The 21,864-nt window shown below is 46.4% G+C and overlaps 1 protein-coding gene across 2 annotated transcripts; it reads right to left on the bottom strand.

Moving 5' to 3' along the window:
* Positions 1 to 567: 567 nt before the first annotated feature.
* LOC135370148 (Na(+)/citrate cotransporter-like) lies at positions 568 to 21,565 on the bottom strand. Of its 2 annotated transcripts, XM_064603839.1 has the most exons (14): positions 21,511 to 21,565; positions 19,070 to 19,169; positions 18,224 to 18,377; positions 17,022 to 17,171; positions 13,100 to 13,403; positions 11,616 to 11,679; positions 11,440 to 11,559; positions 10,432 to 10,548; positions 6,310 to 6,396; positions 5,899 to 6,006; positions 5,402 to 5,582; positions 1,462 to 1,617; positions 1,182 to 1,319; positions 568 to 781 (listed from the first exon to the last, which is right to left on the bottom strand). In XM_064603839.1, the coding sequence occupies exons 2-14, from the start codon at positions 19,072 to 19,074 to the stop codon at positions 659 to 661; spliced, it is 1,707 nt and encodes a 568-aa protein (XP_064459909.1). In that variant the 5' UTR covers positions 19,075 to 19,169; positions 21,511 to 21,565; the 3' UTR covers positions 568 to 658. The 2 variants fall into 2 exon arrangements, with proteins under 2 accessions (XP_064459909.1, XP_064459910.1); XM_064603840.1 differs by lacking the exon at positions 21,511 to 21,565 and having other exon boundaries at positions 19,070 to 20,688.
* Positions 21,566 to 21,864: the final 299 nt, after the last annotated feature.

The following is a 21,864-nucleotide window of genomic DNA, read 5'->3' as shown; positions in this document are numbered from 1 at the left end:
GAATGCGGAGTCGCTTACAAGTGGTTTATGGAACAATTTCCCTTTCTGAAAACCACTTTGCAAGCGTTTTTGAAAAAGTGGGTTTCTTGAAGAATAAAACGGAAGTGGCTTTCAAAAGGGGAAATTTGTAACTCTCACCGGATGAATGTACTGACGTCCGGGATACATCATTATATGATACACGCCTGTAAACTGTTTAAGGACAGGAAAGCCTCGAACACCGTCACACACGCGTTACATGTCATCCCGCCATCTTGCATTGTCTCTCCCTCTTTCCCCAAATCTCTTCCTGAAGTCTTTCTCTCCGCCGCCTCGCTGGCGCCCCATCGTTCTGTGCAGGAAAAGCGCTCTTACAGGCGCCCACCCCTAAGCGGCGACCGCTCGAATAAACCGCAACTTTCGCTACACATTGTCTCATACACCACTCGTGAATGAGAACATTTCCCATTCGGGTAGGTTCTACCATGCATAACACAAATCGCGGAACGCAAACTGTCGAATAAATATTGGCAATGTTTGTCCACAATGCGATGGGAACAGGCACGAGTTCAGTACACCGTATTATCACGTCATATTATTACAAAGCGGAATTATTATAGCAAAATTATTATAGACGGTTGTCCCACGTCGACCAGTGCGAACATGCATTTCTGCGCCATTACAGACGTGTAGAGTTTCCCCAGTGAGGTAGATAATGTGACAAGGGAGATCGTTCGAGCACATGATACGAGCCCACGGTGAGGAGGCAACTGCACGCCAGCAGGACCATCGATGAGATAAGCTGAAATGATAAGATTATAACGTGAGAAAAATGCGCGAGACACATCGTTGGCACACTACCACGGCACATCGATGGCTCAAAAGGGGGACGAGAGCAGATCGTTAAAGGGGCACTGAAGTGTAGAAATTTCTCGTCGCCCAATGAACTTCTAATACATACAACAGAATTCTAATACCCCAGTCACACAGGCAGCCTTAAATGATCATTTAAATCAACGGTCATTGAACATGCTTGTAGCGCCACCAAGTGTGTAGTGTGTCAACCTGTCGGGAGCATTGGATCCAATGCTTTTTGACAAGTTGACACGTAGTACGCTAGGTGGCGCTACGCGTATGTTCCATAACCATTGATTTCAATCACCATTGAAAACTCGCTGGGGATGAACGACATGCTAATTTACCATCTGGACAGGTGCGACATCGCCGTATCTGTAGACCATGACGTTGGCAACGGAGGCGGTAGGCATAACGTAAGAGAATGACGACGCTGACGCCGTTGGAAGGATGTACATCATAGGGTGCACGCGGTCCTGCACGGACTGATGGACAAAAAAACAAAAAAAAAACAAAAAAAACACTTTATAGTCTGTACATTTTTTCGAATACCGATGCGAATAATTATGTATTCGAATTTCGAATCGAATCGATGTTGCTTCCAAACTGAATATATTCTAATATTACCTTGTCCACGATTTGATGCAGGCGTGGGGCATCGAGGAACTTTCGGGTGAACTGCGCCGAGAACGCAGACGAAAATGACAGGCCAACTTGGGTGAGGATGGGTTTGTCTGTAACGCGGTCTAGCCACGAGACCGTCGTATCCGTTAAGCCTGTCTTCTGCAAGCAGAAAACAAAAAGGAAGAGGAGAAGGGGAATAAAAAGAAACATAACAAGAAAAACTGACCGACCTACAACTGTCACGTACAAGTGTGTCGTTGCAAATGAGGCGAGTTACACTCTTATCGCGCTGCTTCACCGCATAACACGCTCTTAGTTACACTATTCACCACATGACGCGCTGAAGGCGCACCATATTGCACATGATGATACCGTTGTCGCTTCCGATTCGTGGACAGCGCAGGGCGTACCCTTTCTGTGGCAATTAACAGTGGGCAGCGTGCTGGCCATGTCACGTCGAGACTGGGAGGTACCCGGGTTCGAATCCCGGTGCCGGCTGTGCTGTTTGGGGTTTTTCCTGGGTTTTCCTCAGACGCTTTCAGACATATGTCGGCACAATTCCCTTAGAAGTCGGCCCAGGACGCACATTCCCCCAGGGCGTGAGTCGCGACGTTGCCCACATACGTGAGACCGACAACGGCAAGCCCTATCACCACCACCACCACCACCACCAACAGGGCTGCATAAGTGTCACAAAAGGACGTACGCCTCCTGTTGTCAGCAAATGAGAGGGGAGAAGGATGTTATCCGGGAACGATGGTTGGCTAGGAGCGTGTTATGCGGTGAAGCTCTGTTTTAAGAGTGTCACCGCCATTCCGGATAATGTCGTTCGCCCTTGCGATTTGTTCAAACGGGAAGGTGACACTATCTGGCACATGGCTACACAGGTGACTTTTTGTGACACTTGTGTAGCCACGTCAACTGTCAGAAAAAGGCGTACGTCCCGCACTTTCCACGAATCAGGAGTGACAACGGTATCATTCTGTGCAATGGTTCACCTTCAGCATGTTATGTGCTGAAAATTTGAAGAATAAAAAAAAAAAAAAGAAGAAAGAGAGGGAGAGAGAGAGAGAGAACCATCCCGATTGGACTAACGAGACAAAAGTTGGCAGCAGAGTCAAAAGTTAACGGAGCTTTAAGCGCAGAACGAAGCAGCATATACTGCAAATGTACTCAAAGTAACATACAAGGTACTTGGGAAATTATTTTACAGTACCCGTCAAGTACATTGAAAATTTGTTTGTTCAGTCCACATTTCACGGTGTACTGGTTGAAAAAAGCGAGACATTAGCTAGCTTACTAACTAGGTATTACTAGTTTAACAACTAGCACTGACTAGTTAGTAAGCAAGGCAGGGTAGTCTGCTGCTTACGCGACACTCATTAATATGAACTGAATGAGATGGCTTAATTCGCGTACACATGCGCTCAGTCAATTAGCTGTGCCGGTGAAAAGGGTATTATATTTCCCGACTTAGCCACCTGGCCAGCGCACAGTGTTATGGTCTCAGTATTATTAATCAGTAATCTGGATGTAATACGCATAAACCGGGAAATTAAGCATGCCTTCAGACAAAAGAAGGAAAAATACATGCACCACCGAGCATTCCCGGATTTCTTCCGACTCGTTAAACAGATATTGCATTATCATTATCGATTATAGTACATGAATACAACAACAGCAGCTTTATTTAAAGGAGGTAAGGACGCATATCTGCAGGTATTTAGTTATGGGTGTAATAGGCGTAATATTGTTCTTCTACGCTTACAATTTATTGTTCAATACTTCTCCTTCATAACGTGTGCAGCGTTAATACAAAAACGCACTTTTTCTCGGATACGGGCGATTAGACGTACCGCCATCCAGGTACCTCTGTCCATTGTTTCGTCATTTGAAGAACTGTAGCACCCAATCAGACGCCAACGCGGAGTTACGCATAACGTTCTGCTCTACACTCTTAAAAATGAAGTTCACCACATAGCACGCCCCTGGCCAACCATCGTCCCGAATGACAACGTTCTCGTCCCTGATTTGTCGAAAACGGGAGGCGGAGCCTATTTTGTAGCCATAATGCCGTACATAATTGCCTCTCTTCATCAACATGTCAGATTCATCTATACAAAAGGTGTTACAGCCAACAAGTTAAAATCTAGTTTGGAGCCGACACAGACTCTTAAAAATGAGAGGGGGGGGGGGGTCGAGGTAGCTTGCCGTTGTTGGCCGCACTCAAGTGGGCAACGTCACGAATGATATCGTTATCTGTTGAAAACGGGAGCTGCACGCCTTTTTTGTGCACTTATGCTGTTCATAATTGTCACGAAAAAGGCGTACACCTCCCGTTTTCAACAAATCAGGGCAGATAACGATATCGTTCGAGGTGATGGTTGACTAGGAACGTGCTGTGCGGTGAAGTTCATTTTTAAGAGTGTGGGCTCCTGCACTCCGATGAATTCGGAAGCCCATCGCCAAACTGACGAGTTTTTTCACAAGATTTCTAGAAAAATTTGACAGCCGGAAATCCGTCGCCCTGCGAAATTTGGGTTTGCAGAACTCTTGGCTCCGCCCTTATTACGGCGAAGTGGAAAGAGCGACACGGTTTTATTCCGAGGGCCTTATCGCGCAACCGGTGACTGACGGACTGACACGTTGATAAGGACGAATGGTGTGATTGAGGCGTGGTTTGTTTTCTTCTTGCACAGGAGGGAGACCATTTGGACGGAGTCAACAGTCCCACAAAACGTGAATATCAGCGAGCGCGCTTTGCCCAGTGACTGATTTTCGGATGTCAAATTTTTGTAGAAACTTACGAGAAACCCTGTAATTTTGACTGGAATAGTGTGTTACGGCGACCGGCTTCCGAATTCATGCAGAAAAACGCTACCTTTGCTTGGCCAATTTGCGAGTTGAGTTAACAAAGTTAGCTTCATTAATGCGTGACACGAATGATGCAAACTGCCTCAATATGTGGCAAAAATCTGTACGAGTGTAGATTCATAATGACGCCCTCTCGTGGAACACTCTGTATATGATGGCCACGAAACAAAGGAAAGGGGATGTCTGGTTAGATAATAAGAATGCAATCGCTGAATAACGAGAGAGCAACAAGTTCTGACTCAACTGGACCGTTAAAAGTGGCATACCAATTGACCTCTACCCGAGAAACGTCATCATGACGTTGGTAGACAGAATGGAACCGAAACAAATCGGAAGGGGAGGGCTGGGTTCCACGAATGGGCACTTGTTCGCTGCCTGCTATTCGCCTCTCCAACTACCTATAGAGGCGCTCGCGTCGTCCTCAAGATGGAGCAGAAGAGAATGATTGCCGATGAACAAATCGCCCTGCTTCATGCCTTCTTCCATGAGACACGCTTCAAAAATTGTCCAGATAACATAACTCGCGCGTGGTTTCCTGCTGTCTTCGTTGTTTTCGTTCACGCCGCTCCTGTGATAGTATCTTTTTCCTCTTCCTCTTCCCGACATTGAATATTCTTCTCCGCAGCAGTTTTGCACCGCGAAATTGAGCAGTTCTGTTGCTGTTTCAGTTCTGTAAGCCGGGACACTCCATAGCACGAAGGGAAGTTGCGGCAGTTTCGGGTCAGCGTGAAGTATACCTGTCGTCTGCTGTTACTATCATTCATTGAGTGCGTCTGTTGGGGTCTGCTAGGTGGCGAGCAGCCTGCTGGAGAGGCGAATTGAAGGAAACGTAGGACCGAAGGTCGCGTCCCTTTCACGGACCATCGTAATCCCCTCAAGACTGTGGCTTTAGGGCGCATGGCCTTAGGGCGTGACTATGTTCGCCCCCTATAGCTTCCAGCGTAGTTCAACTCTACCAAATTGGTGGCGCTGTCGAACACTATGACGTCATTTGTTTACAAACAGGGAGAGGTTTATTAACTGGATAGAGCGCGCTGTAAGTACTGCTAATATATTTGCGTGCACTTACATTTGCGGCATAAGCGAAAGCGTTCCCCGCTCCAAGTACGAGCGCAATTCCCCAAGGCAGTTCGGGAAGCACGACACGCCAGTTCAGCACGCGGTGCCTGGACATCAACTCCATGAGCCGGATGGGTACGAAGCCCATGACGAGCAAGACGAGCGCCGACGACGTAGCATCGGACACATACCTGAATTTGTGACAAGATTCCACGTGTCTTTCAACGCTGACGAAATGCAAATGGGAGCATAAGCGCAATGTCATGCTCAGATGCCCAATATCCGTATTTTTTTTTCCTATAGCCAAAGAACACACCACGTACACCATGATAATTGAAATCAATAGCCATTGGACATGGGCGTAGAGTCACCAAGCATGCAACGTGTCAGCTTCTCAAACACCATTGGATGCAATGATTCCAGCAGAAGCTGTGCTATATACGCCTAACCTAACCCAACCTAACCTAACCCAGCATAACCTAACCTAACCTACCAGCGAACACGTACCCTTCGGCGTTCAAGAACTCAGCCCATCCATGGAACAAGACCGGCTGCCTTGTAAACTGAACGGCCACGAAGAAGAAGAGAAAAAATGCCATCAGAGCCTCCCATGCACTACAAAAAATGAAAAGTAGGATGTCATTTTAAGTACTGCAAGTACACTCTTAGAAATGAACTTCACCACATAGCACGCTCCTAGCCAACCATCATCCCGAATGACAACGTTCTCGTCCCTGATTTGTTGAAAACGGGAGGAGGAGCCTATTTTGTGCCCATTATGCACGGCACAAAATAGGCTCCTCCTCCCGTTTTCAACAAATCTAGGACGAGAACGTTGTCATTCGGGGTGATGGTTGACTAGGAGCGTGCTATGTGGTGACGTTCATTTTTAAGAGTGTACCTTCTCGTTGCACGTACGTTATCTGGCCCATTTCGCTGTACTGACTTGAGAAAATGAAATTCATCTCCTTACGATGGTCGTAGGAGTCCCTCGAGTACACGTCTCTGAAAGACGGAACACTTCAAGGTCGAGTTCGTCGAGATGGACATGTTTGGGTCCGGGAGAAGCGCTTCACTAGCTTTGTAAGTGCAGTATCGCGTACCATGCAGCAAAGCGCCATGTGCTCCAAATGTTGGTGAGTGAGGCTACATCTTAATCAGGCTATAGACTGGTTGCACATGCATCAGACCATTTGCAATCATGCATTCTTGAAAACAAAACTTCACCGCATAACACGCTCCTATCCAACCATCATATCCCGAATGGCACAGATAGCTCCCCGGATTTGTTGAAAATGAGAGGCGTACATGCACTCTTAAAAATGAACTTTACCGCATAGCACGCTGCTAGCCAACCATCATCTTGAATGATATCGTTTTCTGCCCTGATTTGTTGAAAACAGGGCGCGTACGCCTTTTTGTGACAATTATGAACAGCATAAGTGTCACAGAAAAGGCGTACGCCCCCCGTTTTCAACAAATCAGGGCAGATAACGATATCATTCGAGATGATGGTTGGCTAGGAGTGTGCTATGTGGTGAAGTTCATTTCTAAGAGTGTATGACACTTATGTAGTTATGTTAATTGTCACAAAAAGTCGTACGCCCCGCGCGTTTCACAAAATAAGGAGAGATAACGGTATCATTCTGTGCATCCGCGACATGACAGGACGTCGGAAGTTCACTCGTGGCTGTTCCTTATCTTCCGGCACCCCCTGTGTGAACCGAGCGGATGAACACGTAATCTATAGTCGTGTTGAACTTATGAAAGAAAAGAAATATAGCCCGTCAACTACACACGCTGTTGGAGAAGTAGGCGCAATAGCGCGCCAGGAGAAATACTGCAGCGCCACCACGCAGCGTAGTGTCACGTGGCCAGTCTTAACAGCTAATACGGAAGCAGAGTGAGTATGGTGGGTTACATTATCTCGCGGAGGAGTGAGAGTGACCTCTCGTGTCCAGCCATCCTCTCTGCGGCGCAGTAATATTTTGAGAGCTGACGTGCTAGATTTCTTTTCCTTCCATCCTTCCTTCTACAGTTGAACACGGACATAGTGTCGGATACAACAATAGTCCACGCAAAAAAAAAAAAAGAGAAAAGAAGAAAGACCCTTAATCCGAAACCAACTAATTACTCGAAGAAATCGCAAGGTGTTGAAGCAGTTCTTCTTCTTTTTTTTTTTTTTTTTTTCGGAATACATTACGCTGAAGGTCCCGATCCATTAAACAGAGGTTCCGAGAGCGTCCCAAGTAAAACTTGAAAGTTTAAATTTTTATTTAATTAATGAGCGTATGCAAATGAGCCGCTCACTACTCAGGTCTTAGCCGACGTCCCAAGCAGCTTTACTAGGAAGAAAGCGCCATCTGTTTACGAATTATTCAGCCTGGGGACCTTCATGAAACACCCGGTATAAGCGCACGCACCGCAGCTAAGGTACCCCACAGGTACTCGCTTTGGTACCAATACCATGGGTACATTCAGGTACCCCTGTGGTCTCTGTGAAAATTTTTTTTTTACTTACTCTTTAGGATGATTTCCTTAAATGACTATTTCGCAGTCGAGACGACACTCTTTCGTTCACGAAACGATAAAACAGATTCAGTACATCGGAAGAACTCTACGAAAGCGACACGACAAACGAATTTATGAAATCCAAATTTAGCAATGTGACGTCACCCGCTTCACAGAAACAGGGAGATTGGCTTATCATATTTTCGGAACTGTGATCGTGAAAACACCTTCCGATGTACTAAAACTGGCTAACGATCTGTTGGATTTTATGGGCTGTAATCAAAAACAAGATTAACGACTGACAGAAACAGGGACAACGCAAAAATCACCTGCCTCGGGTTTTCGCCTGCATTTTGTATCTTCTGCAAGATTAGCAACGTTCACTTTATCACAACAGCTTGAAGAACGCACCATTAAGGAAAGAAAACAGAAACCTGATGCAGCTGGTTGCTGTACACCGAATGCAGCATGACGTCCCCGAGGAAATTATTTTACTGCTAGTGCCGTTGTTACTTAGTTATAGCTTATAAGATATGGCGCGTGACCTAACTTTTCACTTTTGCCACGGTTGCATGCGAGCTACGTTGCCGTGATAAAATCTGCCCTGAAAGCCTTAGTGGAAAGAAAAGTAACGAGTAAATAAATATAGCAAGTAAGATGTTGCAAGGTCGTGCCACGCTTTCGTAAAAGGGGGGGGGGGTGTTCTACGTGGGAACAAAACGTGAGCTCCTGGGCGCACTCTCAAAGGGGCAATAAAGTGTAAAAATTTCTTCTTCTGTAACGAAAGATTCCGTTACCTTGACTTCAATATAAAAGAAACGGGGATTCGTCGGCTGCGTCGTTCGTGATTTATGATCGGTAGAAAAAAAAAAAAAAACGCAATAGAGGACTTCAGAAAGTCCCAGAGTGCGTTGCGCCGCTTTGAACTGTGGGAGCTTACTAATACGAAAGAAGCGGGTGGTCTAAAGACTGTTTCGATTTCTCCCCTACCGGTGCAGTCTCCACGACGTATCAAGGTCAGCGAAAGTGAAACGTGAAGGGTTACTCTGCGTTCCCCCAGAACAAAACAGAACTTCACCACATAGCACGCTCTGCGTCACCCCTCATTACCACGAATGATAAGGTTATCGCTTCCGATTCGACGAGAGAGGGAGACGTACGCCTTTTTGTGTCGATTTGAATTGATAATTGGATTGATAAAAATGCAAACAACGGCGAACCGATTCAGACATCACCCCCCCCCCCCCCCAATCCCCCTCATATTTAACAGTGTTGGCCAAGCAGACAACATTTAACATCCGTCATACACTCTTAAAAATGAACTTCACCGCATAGCACGCTCCTAGCCAACCATAATCGCAAATGATATCGTTATCTGCCCTGGTTCGTTAAAAAAGGGAAGGCGCACTCCTTTTTTGTGACAATTATGAACCGCATAAGTGCCACAAAAAAGGCGTACGCCTCCCGTTTTTAACGAATCAGGACAGATAACGATATCATTCGAGATAGTGGTTGGCTATAGGAGCGTGCTATGAGGTGATGTTCATTTTTAAGAGTGTACTCACTGAATCTTGCCCCATCTGACATATTTTTGGTTTCCAAACCCGAAAAAAAGTTTGAAAAGAAAGAGATTCTCGGAGGACTATAGGAGGTGATAGGAGCAGACGAGGCATATTTGGATGAGCAGACATCAGATTTCTTTCCTTTTTTTTTTTTTTTTTTTTCTCGGTGGTTATAAAGAAGCCGTTGAGGAACGATATGCCAGGTGCGTTCAACCCGGAGGTGAGTATGTCGGATTGTAATGAAGCTTTACGACTGTAGGCCGCTTTCTTCCTTTGTCTGGCCGACAACTTTTCGGCACACCCTCGTAATTGAATGTCATTTAGCTACTCGTCGTCGGCACGCACGTTTTGAGCAAGCAGTCTCCTTCATAGCAGACGACGCCAGCTGTCAACATCGTCGACTCAATGGCATGCGTGTAACGAAAGCATACAAATATTTCAGTACCGAAGTCTTCGAAAGGTGTGATGTCATCAATCACAATATACCGCTATCACGCGGAAAATTGAGTGTCGTTCGGATGACACTCACATGGAATGTAATATTTTTTCAGGTCATATTTTTCTTTCTACGAGTAACACTCAGGGCCACACAGTTAACGACGTTAAATGACGTTTACCATCGCTCAGAATAGTGTGCTATGTTTGCGAGACAACTATTACAACCACCCCAATCACACGGGGAGTCGAATATCATTTCCAGCAGAATGACATTCGAGCTGAATGTAATTTGCTCGTTGCCACTCGGTGGCATAAAGAACACGGTAACACAGTTGTGATGGGAAGAGCTAGCTGTCGATTGTAAAAATGACTACTCGATAATTTTTTAGTTCAATAAAGTTCCGAGCATGTTACGTGGTGATGTTCTGTTCTGATGAAGTTTCGGTTGAAGCATGTTGTGTTAAAAGTTCTGAGTGTGAGAACTACCACGATAGCTTAATGCCTAAGTTGGACATGTAGGACTGCTTACAGCTTGAGGATGTAAAAAGTTCGCATCGCAACGCAGATGAGCAGAATGAGTATGATTGCGCTAGGCGCATTCACTGCAATCCAGGCTCCAGCCGTCAAAGTGCCGGGTTCCATGGTCCTGTAAGCAGAAAAAAGGCTGTGACGTTAGTAATTCCTATACAGGGTGTTTCCTTCTATCTGCAACAAATTTTCATAAAAAGGGGATTTGCCTCAGCGCGGTTTTACGTATTTTTGTCATTGAATTACTCGACGGGGCTGCTACTAGGAAACAAATTTTTTGCTCAATTAGGGACTAATTTACAGAGATATTTTAATAAACTTTTTACTGATTGACTTTCGGGAGCACATTGCAATTGCAATATTAAAGCCTGATCACCACATGATCCGCTCGAACCTCGTAAAGTAATCTCCACCCTACACAGAAGGAGCTACTATTCACTGAATAGGGTAGTTCACATAGTTCACATCGTTAGGGTGCCTGAATAGTATTCAGGCAGGCTAACTCGCCCATCCCTCTGAACGAGTGAACTCGCCCAGTTCCCCCCGCCGCTAGGGTGTCGCGCCGAGGAAAAAACACACCGCTCGCGCGTTCCGCAAACTTTTGTCCCTCGACAGAGGTCCATTTTGGACACACTGTGCAACATACAAATTGTCCAAACTATAGGCGGGTCCATCCAATTTTCAACTGATAAGGATAGAGAACCACATCCCTCGGAATGCTGCTTGTATAGGAGAGCGTTGATACCCGTCAATGCTCCTTGAGACCAATGGCCATTGAACATACGCGTAGCGTCACCAAGCGTGTGACCCATCAACTTCTCAAAGAGCATTGGATCCAATGTTCCCTGATAGGTTAACACGTTACGAGCCAGGTGGCGCTACACGAATGTTCAATGGCTGAATGGTTTCAATCATCATTGAAGACTGCCCACATGACGAGGGTACTGTTATGTGGCGAAGTTAAGTTTTAACGATGTGGTGGCGCTAGTGTCTCGTGCAGATGACTTACTTGCTGCAGAGCTCCATAAAGTGGAGGTGTCTCTGACTTCCGGTGAAAAAGAAGGAGGAGCCCAGGTGGGAAGAAAAAGCTACGATTATGAGCAGGGCGTTCTGAAGCTGTTGGTACTCTCTAAAACACACAGGAAGGAGTTGTTGCCAGAGGTTGAAATTGTAAGGTCCCGTTACCTGAGCTCTTTTTTCACCTCGGCGGGTTCTTCGTCTATAGCTTCGGTCAGGACCTTAGGATCGTCTGAAAAAGCAACGAAAACGCTTCTATACAGGGCACATGTGCAGGAAATGTGCAGCTGTAATAACGCGGTACTCTCTAGAAGGACATTTGGTAGGTTTAGACCTGACTATTGGACTAAAATGTCGTGTTGCTTGGGCAGTATCCAATCGAACTTATACGGTTGGCTTTCGGTTTCGGTATTGGAATTTGGTTGGTGTTTATTTTACGTCATTCAATCCACGTGTTTCACATTGTATGTATCCTCCCAAAATTATAGTATTGCTCCTCTAAGGTCGATTTATACCCTAGTCAGACAGCATTTCAAATGTCAATTGCGAAAAAATGGCCTTCGGCCTCTCAAATGACCTTTGTTCGGGGGCGCCTGCCAGACAGGCGGGAAAGGAGTGCACCTCAACTGACTGCCCTCACCGGCTCCCTTTTTCGGTTTCGTTTTCCCTGTCTGCTGTGGAAATTTGAAGTTGGTCTGTGCGCCACAAATCAAGATGCAGAAGTCATATGCACTTCTCTAAATAGGATCTAAATACGTTTACACAGTTTCACTCCATTATCCGCATTTTATAGGTTTTCCTGCACTCAGCTGCAAAGGTAGCGAGGGTACAATGGCATAACACTGTTGTCGAGATTGCTCCTTTCTGCACTTCAAGTGTCGTTGGGGGCCTCCTTTTGCGTTGATGGTCATTTCTTAGAAAGGTCCTTTGAGCTGCCGTCTGACACGGCTCTGAGAGGTCATTTTTTTGCAAATGAAAATTCCCCGAAGTCCTTCGAGCATGCCGTCTGACTGGGGTATTAGTCTCCTCACCGCAGCTTCTCGACGTCTTTGTGCTCAACATGCTCTGTTGCTATAGGAGAGAGACGCAATAGCTCTCGATGACGTCACCTCCTCTTGAAGAGTCCGAAACTACAAAGTTTCGCGGCTTCTTTCGACAATTCGTGTAAACGCGTAATATCCACCGACAGCACTTAGATTTCTCGTAATCAGACGTTGAGCGAAGCTGATTCCAGGATACGAAACAAAATGGATATAGTTTTTGCAGCTCGCACTATCGCAGTATTTTTATTTCATTCCGCGATAGCACCGCGAAGCAACTGTAGCTATGAGCGGCGTACAGATGTGGATGGATGGAGAGAGGACAGCAGGAAAGAGTGGGGGACATGGGGGGGATTAGTATGCGTCCTGGGCCGACTTCAGGGGGAACTCGTAATAAAAGCGCTAAAAAACGGGGGAACTGTGCCGACCTTCGTCTGGAAAGTCTTCGGAAAACCCAGGGAAAACCTCAGACAGCACAGCCGGTAGTGGGATTCGAACCCACCACCTCCCAGTCTTCAGCACGACCTTGGCTACCACCAGCGACGCCTTCACCCGCTCGGCTATACCGCTGGTATATATCGCGGTATCGTTTCGGCACTTCAATTTGGTTACCTGCGGTTGTGACAGCGGGGATGGTCGGCTGCAACGACCGTGCAGCAGCGGTGGATCTCAGCTTGGCCGTGCATCGCATCTCTCGCGCTAGGGCGCGGACCAGGAGCGAATAGATGGTGACGGAGAACGTCCTTCTGGCAACAATGGTCGTAGCCGCCGTGGAGAAGGCAAACACCAGCGTCAGCGTCAGGGCTTTGTAGCCGAGACGCAAATGCAAGAGAAGCAACGCGATGCGCTTGGGCAGACGGCTCTCCTCGAAGCAGCACGCCAGGACGCAGCAGCATATCACGCCAAGCACGTTGTCCTGGGCAAGTGAGGACATTGCAGCCAAAGAAAGACAACGTAAACTACTAGCTTACTATGTAGCAGAATAGGAAATCCACTAAACCGGCGAGGAAATGTGCCAGGGAAGAGCCTCAGGACGTCCTGAGGCTTTCCCCTTGTGTTCTAGGATCAAGAGTCCTAACAACCATACAGTACATAACAGTACATGGCGACAGTGCTAACTACTATGTACAGAATTTTACAAAATAGGGAAATTCCTTTTTAGTTGCACTAAATAGTTCCTTTCCATGGCAACAGACACTTTCTCCCCTGTCCCTTCTCTTTATTTCCAACGGAATAGCAAGTCGACCTTACGTATGTCTGACCTTTCCTTTTTCCATATTTTTCTCCTCAGATTAAATCCTCTCCCTTGTCCTTAAATGCGAAAGGAAACCAGAGCTGCTTCTTTAACGGTCTTGCGCTTGAGGGCAAGGGGGGATCCAGTTATATGCTCATCGGCAAGTGCGGAGCACCCCTTGCATTTACACAGTGTACAGGACGCGTTGGCGCACATGCGCAGTTGCACAGGTGCTTTCAGGAACACGGGACGACCCCATGGATAGGAATGGAATGAAGTCAGCAGGATTTGCTGCACATGTTGGCGGAGACACTTATCACTAGGGTGCCTGAATACTAGCTCCCTCTGTGTAGGGCGAAGACAACCGCGTCGTCTGCTACAACTTTCCGCCATCTTGACAAACACGCACACCTCGCGGTGCGTCCACAAAAGTGTAGCCATACTCTTAGCTGCGTACTACATTTTGGAGTTGAGTAAACACATAGTACACTCTAAATAATTTTACACCTTAAAGGGTGTAAAAGAACATGTGCATGGCGCACACCTTTTAAGGTGTAACGGAACACCATCAAGAAATCAATGGTGTAATTGTTTGGAAGGGTGTAATGTAACCTGCAGACCATAGAAGAGGCAGCTGGAAATTATTACAGCTTCACTGCGAAAATATAGTGTTTCTAGTTTTTAGAGAAGGCACATGCTTGGTAGTTTGGAGTGTCATTGTGGCTATCTTGGCATCACTCTTCGATCACAGCCATGCAAAATATTCTTTAAAAAGTCAAGAATATACTTTTCTCACACTGAACTTGTAATATTTTTCAAGTACACTACTCAGCTGTACCCTGTGTGAAGCAAAAATAGGACATTGCAGACACATGTTGCACAGCACACACATGTTATAGGTGATTGATGTGGGTATATGCGGGCATCATACATATCAGACACAAGAACTGAATAGTTATGCTTTTATTAGGTTGACATTATGCCATGCAGCATACATATCCTACATTAGGTAGGCATGAAGGTATTCAGACCTATCACTTAATACAGCTTTATCACATAGTAGTAATTTTATATTTTCCAGTCATCTAACCTTGAGGGGGGGAATATATATTGAGGGGTTAGATGACAGTGTACCAAATGTTGAGTAACTGTGCATTTGGTCTTTATATCACAACTTGTATCACAAGCTTATGTTCTGAGTACCACAAGGACTCCAACACTGCACAGGAACAGGAATACATTTAGCCTGTGAAATGGAGCCTGTCCCACCTCCAAATACACCCTCTGTTGCACCCTCATCACACCCTCCTGACAATGTCTCATAAAAGGGTGTAATTCACCATAGTTACACCCTCGAAAATTTAGAAGCCAAGGTTCTAGGGTGTAAAATAGGTGTAATACATGAGAATACACCAATTTTACACCTTTAAAGGTGTGAAATTATTTAGAGTGTAGAGAAGGTTTGAAAAAAGTAGGTGAAATCGCAACACCGCATTCATGGCATGGTGAGGGTTGGCTTTGCAGCTTTCGCTTCTGCAAAGGGTGATTCCACCCAACACAGAGGGAGCTACTATTCAGACACCCTACTTCCTATTACCGTAACCTCCCTACTGCAACACAGCGTATATAAAGCCATGTCAGCACTACTATACGTTCAAATGCATAGAACTCTCATAATAACTAGAAACCATGCCAGCGAAGAGGAGCATCTCAACATGTGAGCCGCCATGATCGATAGGTAGGCCTAGCGTGTTAGGAAACGGTGTCTCCTACGAGTTCCCTGCGCTGTTGTTTCATGTTGCAGCACGAGGTTTAAACTGTACGATACTCGTTCCCTAGGGAATCCAATCCAATCCGCGGAGCGGAAGCGGAAGCGACTTGCATTGGATTGGATACCGTTGCGCCGAACGTGCCTGGTCTTCACACGTGGAAAGGCCACAACCTACTCTATACTATAGACCTGGACAGCTGGTGCTCCCCTATGGGAGAGACGGGTCATGGGTTAGTTACGTTAGTGACCGCTGCAAGCGCCACATAGCATTATTGGGGAGAGGGAATCACCTTTGCCACCGTCTCTAGTCTGCTAGGGATACACAGGCTGTTGCTAAGCCCGTTGCTAAGCACGCGCTATTCTCTCTCTTATGCTGCTTCGTCGTTGTCAACACAGCCTACCATACACCGCCGCGGTTTCGACAAGTCACGTGGTAACAAATAGTGCGAGCTAGCGCCAAATCCCATAGCCAAGCGGCGATTGCCAGAACTACTACCCCGGTGCTGGGAGCATTGCGGACGTCCAGGTCTCTAGTATAGCAGAGACCTGGACAGCTGACGATCCCCTATGGGAGAGACGGGTCACGGGTTAGTTACGTTAGTGACCGCTGCAAGCGCCACATAGCATTGTTGGAGAGAGGGAATCACCCTTGCCACCGCCTTTTCTGCTACGCAGGGATACACAGGCTGTTGCTAAGCACGCGCTATTATCTCTCTTATACTGCTTCGTCGTTGTCAACACAGCCTACCATACATCGCCGCGGTTTCGACAAGTCACGTGGTAACGAATAGTGCGAGCTAGCGCCAAATCCCATAGCCTAGCGGCGATTGCCAGAACCACTACCCCGGTGCTGGGAGCATTGCGGATGTCCAGGTCTCTAGGTCATGGGAAAGGCTGTGGTGGAGTCCGGCCCAATCCAAAATATCGATCATGGCGCCTCCCGGACTTGGACATTGGGAGAGGGTCTTGCCTCGATACAACTCCTTTGCTCTGCCCCATCACTCTCTCTCTCTCCCAGCTTTTCTTCTAGCCTTTCTACTTATGATTTCTATGTTCAAATGCGTCCGTCCTCCTGTGTGAGACGCCAGCGCCGGTTTTGCATTTCTGACTGCACCTTAGCGAGTAGGGGGTTCACCCACCTATACATCCAAACGGCCATCCAGTTACAGCACGGCTACAGAGCAGATCACACGATGTCTCACGGTTGTCAACGGATAAGCAGCAACAGGTAAAACGGCCACTGTTCAAGCAGCACATCATCTTGGCCCAAATGTTGGCTGGATACTGGCAATACTGGTCCAATATTGGCCCGAGATTACAGATATCAAGCGAAAGTTGGGCGAAGGTAATGTGCCGCTCCGTCGAAAAGCTAAACTCGCTGAACCCATATGTCTGCCGCATGCGAAAGGCAGGGATGGCTGTCAGGCACATCGAGACGCAAGAGCATCTGTACCGTTCGCGTATATACTATATAGTATTCTATAGTATATAGTATACTATAGTATACTATATAGTATTCAGTTTCTTACATCGTAGTAGGCCCTGGCGACATCTCTCGTTGGGGCTATACCGAGGGCAGAGATAAGGAGAAGAGGTACAAGACCAGCGGCCTGCACTGGAATCAGCTGGCTGAGCCAAAGTGAGCATACCACCATTATGGCGTACAAGCATTTGGAGGCCTGCGTTTAAAAGTGAGTCAGATGAGTTAATGTATGCCGTCTGCGGTTCGGCAGCGCACTGTGAACACCACCTATACATGTATAGAGAAAGCGTGCTTAGTCGTCGACGTGACGTAACAACTAAGAGTAAGCCAATCAGGAGCGCGTTTTCAACGGCCGTAGCCAATCGCGAAAGTGCTTTCAGTGGTCGTAGCCATGGAGACGAGCCACCTCGGCCGCATAAGCAGCCACTGTCGTCTGCGATTAATGAACGTCAAAGTGTAAAACGGTCCCATATTTCTCTCAAGACTGATCTTCTGGAAAGCGTGTTGCACTTTTAGTCTACAGGTTCAAAATTTGTGAAGTTAGCTGCAATCATTTGCGAGTTCTTTAATTCGCAGAACGGCGAATCCCTGCAGCAGACAGATCGTGACTACAGTGAACCCTCGTTATTATGACCATGGTCGTTCACGAAAATTTTGGTTATAATGCTGAATTGTCATATTAACGGGGGTGATTTACAGGGGTTTCACAGCATTGTTCCCCAAGAGTATAGTCGCAAAGCGCGTATGTCAGATTATCGGGGGTCATATTAACGAGGGTTCACTGTATACGTCTTCGTCTAGTGAAGGAGGGAGAGGAGACCTTAAGCAGTCACGTTGAAGCAAGTGTTTTTGTCTCTGTTCCTCATAAAGAACGTTTTGAAAATCGAAATTTTCTCCACGCAATTTTTGTGCCGAAAACGATTAGCACAAAATCATTTTTTGCTGTGGAAATTTTCACACCTTCACTCAACAGGACTTACCAGGACTGATCCAGCTCATTTAGCGGAATTCGCCATTAGAGCGTGACGTACCCGTATGTCGTGCCGATCGGCTATACCGGTTCAATATTGGACCAGGTTTGCCGATGTCCCAGCCAATATTGGACCAAGTCGTTCTGCTTATTTTGGGGTTGTGAGTTTTCTCGAGCATTAAAGCAAGTAGCACGCCACACTGCCACAATCTGCATATAGTGGCGCCACCACATTCGAGATCCCGCACCTTAGGCCTAAACGACTGTGGATCGCATACCTGCGTTCCGAGAGCAAGCAGAGGCGCAAGAAGGAATGGTGCAGCACATCCAAGTAGAAGCCGCTGCGATCTCCAACGGGCAACTGGATCCAGGATATCGCGCATTCCACTTATTGACGATTCAGTTGCCATGAACCTAGTTTGCTGAGGCACACTGGGGTATGATACAAAATTAAAAGTCCACTTTATATCGTTCATGGGCACGCTATATAGTAAATACTTGAAAGGCTCGAAAGAGGGTTTACCAGCTCTTCAGCGACACTTATTTTTTTATGGGTCACATATTATGGGCCACGTATTAATGGCGAGAGACCTGTCCTTGTTTGTAAACAAATGACGCCATAGTGTTCGATAGCGCCACCAATTTGGTAGAGTTGAACTACGCTCGAAGCTAGGGGCGAACAAGGTATAGCGTAGGAAAGCCACGGTCTTGTGGGGACTACGATGGTCCCTGAAAGGGAGGCGACCTTCGGTCCTACTTTTCTTGTCATAGGTGGCAGCGAACAAGTGCCCATTCGTGGATCTTAGCACCCCTTCCGATTTGTTTCGGTTTCAGCCTGTCTACCAACGCCATGAAGAGACGTTTCTCGAGTAGAGGTCTATAGATTAGAACGATAGACACGAAGTGAGTCAAACGCCCAACGGAGACTTAAACAAAACCGTTTAGAAAGAGTTAACCTTTCGTCGAGTTTGAGGAACACAGAATACAAAGAGGACAACACAAGCCTCAACGCTGGCCTTTCGCTGGCACAGAGAGTAACATGTTTTATGTTATGTTACGTTGTGTCATGTTCGTTTATGTTGTTATGAAAAAGTATAAAATGTATATAGTTAACAGTCACTCACTCCATGGCGGGGTTCCTTCTAGAGGGTTCACTGGCGGCAACGTTTGGTCAGTATCTCGTGTGTGGTTCCGATAAACAGCGAAAAAGGCGGCTTTCAGTGGCTGTAAAAAGAAGGAGAAAGAGAGAGAGAGAGAGAGAGAGAGAGAGAGAGAGAGAGAGAGAAAGAAAAGGTAAGGAAAACAGAATCAACTATCTCTTGTACGCCAGGAGGATGCAGTAGAATAATAATAGGGTGCCCAGGGTGGCTGCGAGGTTGAATACTAGCTCCCTCTATATAATGTGAAGTCACCTTCTGCAGAAGCGAACGCCGCCATTTTGGCGCCTTGACACTTGTGTTCTGCTTTCTGGGAGGTGGTGGGTTCGAATCCTACCACCGGCTGTGCTATCTGAGGTTTTCCCTGCGTTTTCCAAAGACTTTCCAGACGAATGTCGGCACAGTTCCCCCCGAAGTCAGCCCGCGGGACGCATACTAACCCCCCCTGAACCCCACTGCTTCCTGCTGTCCTCTCCACATCCGTACGCCCCTCATAGCCACAGTTGCTTTGCGGTGCTAACACGGAACAAGAAAAAAGTTCTAGCTAACGTTCGCTTCCGAAGAGAGTTGGCTGCACCGTCGCAAAATTTGTTTTCTTCGCTTTGCTTTCCTGCCGCGCCCTGTAAGGAAGTAATGTAATCGGCTCCAGCATGCGAAACATGCTAGCAAACCACGGAGCCATTGTTTTCATTCGCAGGGATCTGGAAAACTGCAGTGAGCTTGTCGAATTTGTTGATTGAAATCAATTCCCCGACTATTACTGTAGGGAATGACATCATTTTGGCCCAAATATCGCGGCCGGGCGTGCCGAGAGAAGGGAATTTGTTGCACCTCCCGTAGACTCCCATGTATCGAAAATTCGACAAACTTTAATTTGCAAAACATCAGTGAATTGCGTCAGGTCTTCAAAAAATATTTCATTCTCTAGACAAACTCGAGGGGATCACGCCTGTATCTGTTTCGTGTCGAAATTTAGCGAGGTTTACGAGAACCCTGCGAACAAAAATTCATCATAGACTTTCTTGAGAAGTGAGTCCGCCGTAAGTGCACAGCTCCGTCTTTTGAGACAAAATGTCGGATATATAACCGCGTATTATTCGCTCGGAACAAAGTGCCATACAGAACGATCTCGTTCTGTCTCATGATTTCTTGAAAATCATGAGGTGCTTGGGGCAGTTTGCATATACACATGTTAAAGGTAACGTGAAACAGTAGACCCGCAGTTTATGTTGACCACAAAAAGGCATACGGCTCCCGTTTTTCAGGGCTGAGAATGATGATGGAGCGCACCACGCGGTGAAGTGGCACCCACCAGGGATACCACATAGCTTCGGAAGCCATCCAGATATTAGAGAAGTATAGTTTCTGTTTTGAGGGTGACGCTGTGAAAGGATAGGGTCGCACTGAAGCGACAAAGCCTGCCTGACATAAGTTAGCCCGTAAAGCAAGAATAGCAAGTCGGGTGTATACGTGAGAGCGTTTATGAGGTAAAGAGGGTCACATACCCAATCAAAAAAATTTAAGAATTATAATATTGTGTGACTTAGAACCTTTTTCCAATATGTAGTTCCATAATTAATACTATATCAAGCACTTCTGGTGCAGTAGACACATAGCCTTGCTAAGCATAACGGGTGGAGACCGCCATCTTGTGAAACGTAGAGAAGCGTTGGGTTATATTATATTATGTCAAGTCACGTGACGTCTAGGTTAGCTCCGGTTGGGTTCGTCTAGTTGCTTGGGGGAGAGGAGGCGTTCCAAGACGCGAAAGTGCCGCTGCATCTTCAGTAAACATAACGTGCCGTCTTGAATAAACAATATACGATGTTCTTGTTTCATTTTCTTCGTTATGTTTTCCTATTTCACGTGAAGGTACAGGATCGTCCAAGATAAAGGACCGGATTTGTAATGAAGACAAAACAAACAAACAGAAGAGTTCGGGAGCTAAATTATGCGCTGGAAGACGTAATATGCGCTAAAATTTCGCATAAAAATTGACACTTGGTACAGTTCTTTGTGGATAAATGGTGAAAAAAAAGAAAAAGGAAAGGAAAAGAAAAACCCAAAACATCAACGGTAGAAGTATACGAGGGTGCAGGCGAGCTGGTACATTGTAAAAACGCAACGGTTTAGAACGTGTCGTGTTATTTTTCTGTTCCCTGTCTCACGTTTCATCGTCGTTTTTACGAAACGTCACCCCCTTAGCATTGAGCTGCGTCCGCCAGATAGCAACACGGTCGTTCTTCTGTTAACTTTCTTTCGTTAAAAAAAAAGAATAAGAAAAAGAGCCCAGTACATGGTTCTGATACAGAACTACATCCAACAAGTCAATGCAAAGGCCGTAAATTCGTTTCCAGCTCTTCATCAAACACCCCGATCTCGGTTTGAATAAGAGCAGCGTTACTTACGGACGACCTGCAAAAGTGGGGAGCGAAGGCGAGGTCGACGCACACAGGATATCAGATGTGTTTTTTTTTCTTCGTCTTCCTTTGCTTCCTTTAGTTGCGTCACCATTGCTGCTGCTGCTTCCTTCCTTTGCTCAATTCGGCAACACTTTACTCATTAAGATAATTGACCGACGGCAAAAGTACTTCATTCCGCAGCTAACGGGGAAGGATCGTAAGATGGAGTAGTAAATAAATGATTGAGCGGAGGGCACTTGTGCGTGGGATGAGGATAGAACACGAAAGCGACATTCCGGAACTCTGTTTTTTTTTCTGTTTTTTTTGGGGGGGTTGCATGTGTTTAGCTTACACGGACAG

This window comes from Ornithodoros turicata, chromosome 10 (assembly GCF_037126465.1).
Source record: "Ornithodoros turicata isolate Travis chromosome 10, ASM3712646v1, whole genome shotgun sequence".
Taxonomy (NCBI): Eukaryota; Metazoa; Arthropoda; class Arachnida; order Ixodida; family Argasidae; genus Ornithodoros; species Ornithodoros turicata.
The sequence above is the reverse complement of the archived record's forward strand: the minus strand, read 5'-3'. Positions and strand labels throughout refer to the sequence as shown.

Excerpts from the sequence above, each read along its gene's own strand:
- LOC135370148 (XM_064603839.1), bottom strand. Across the intron at positions 13,404-17,021 it reads TCGCCAGGGCCTACTACGAT|GACAACGTGCTTGGCGTGAT; the intron begins GTAAGAAACTGA and ends TCACTTGCCCAG. Across the intron at positions 6,397-10,431 it reads ACTTTTTACATCCTCAAGCT|AGACGTGTACTCGAGGGACT; the intron begins GTAAGCAGTCCT and ends TCCGTCTTTCAG.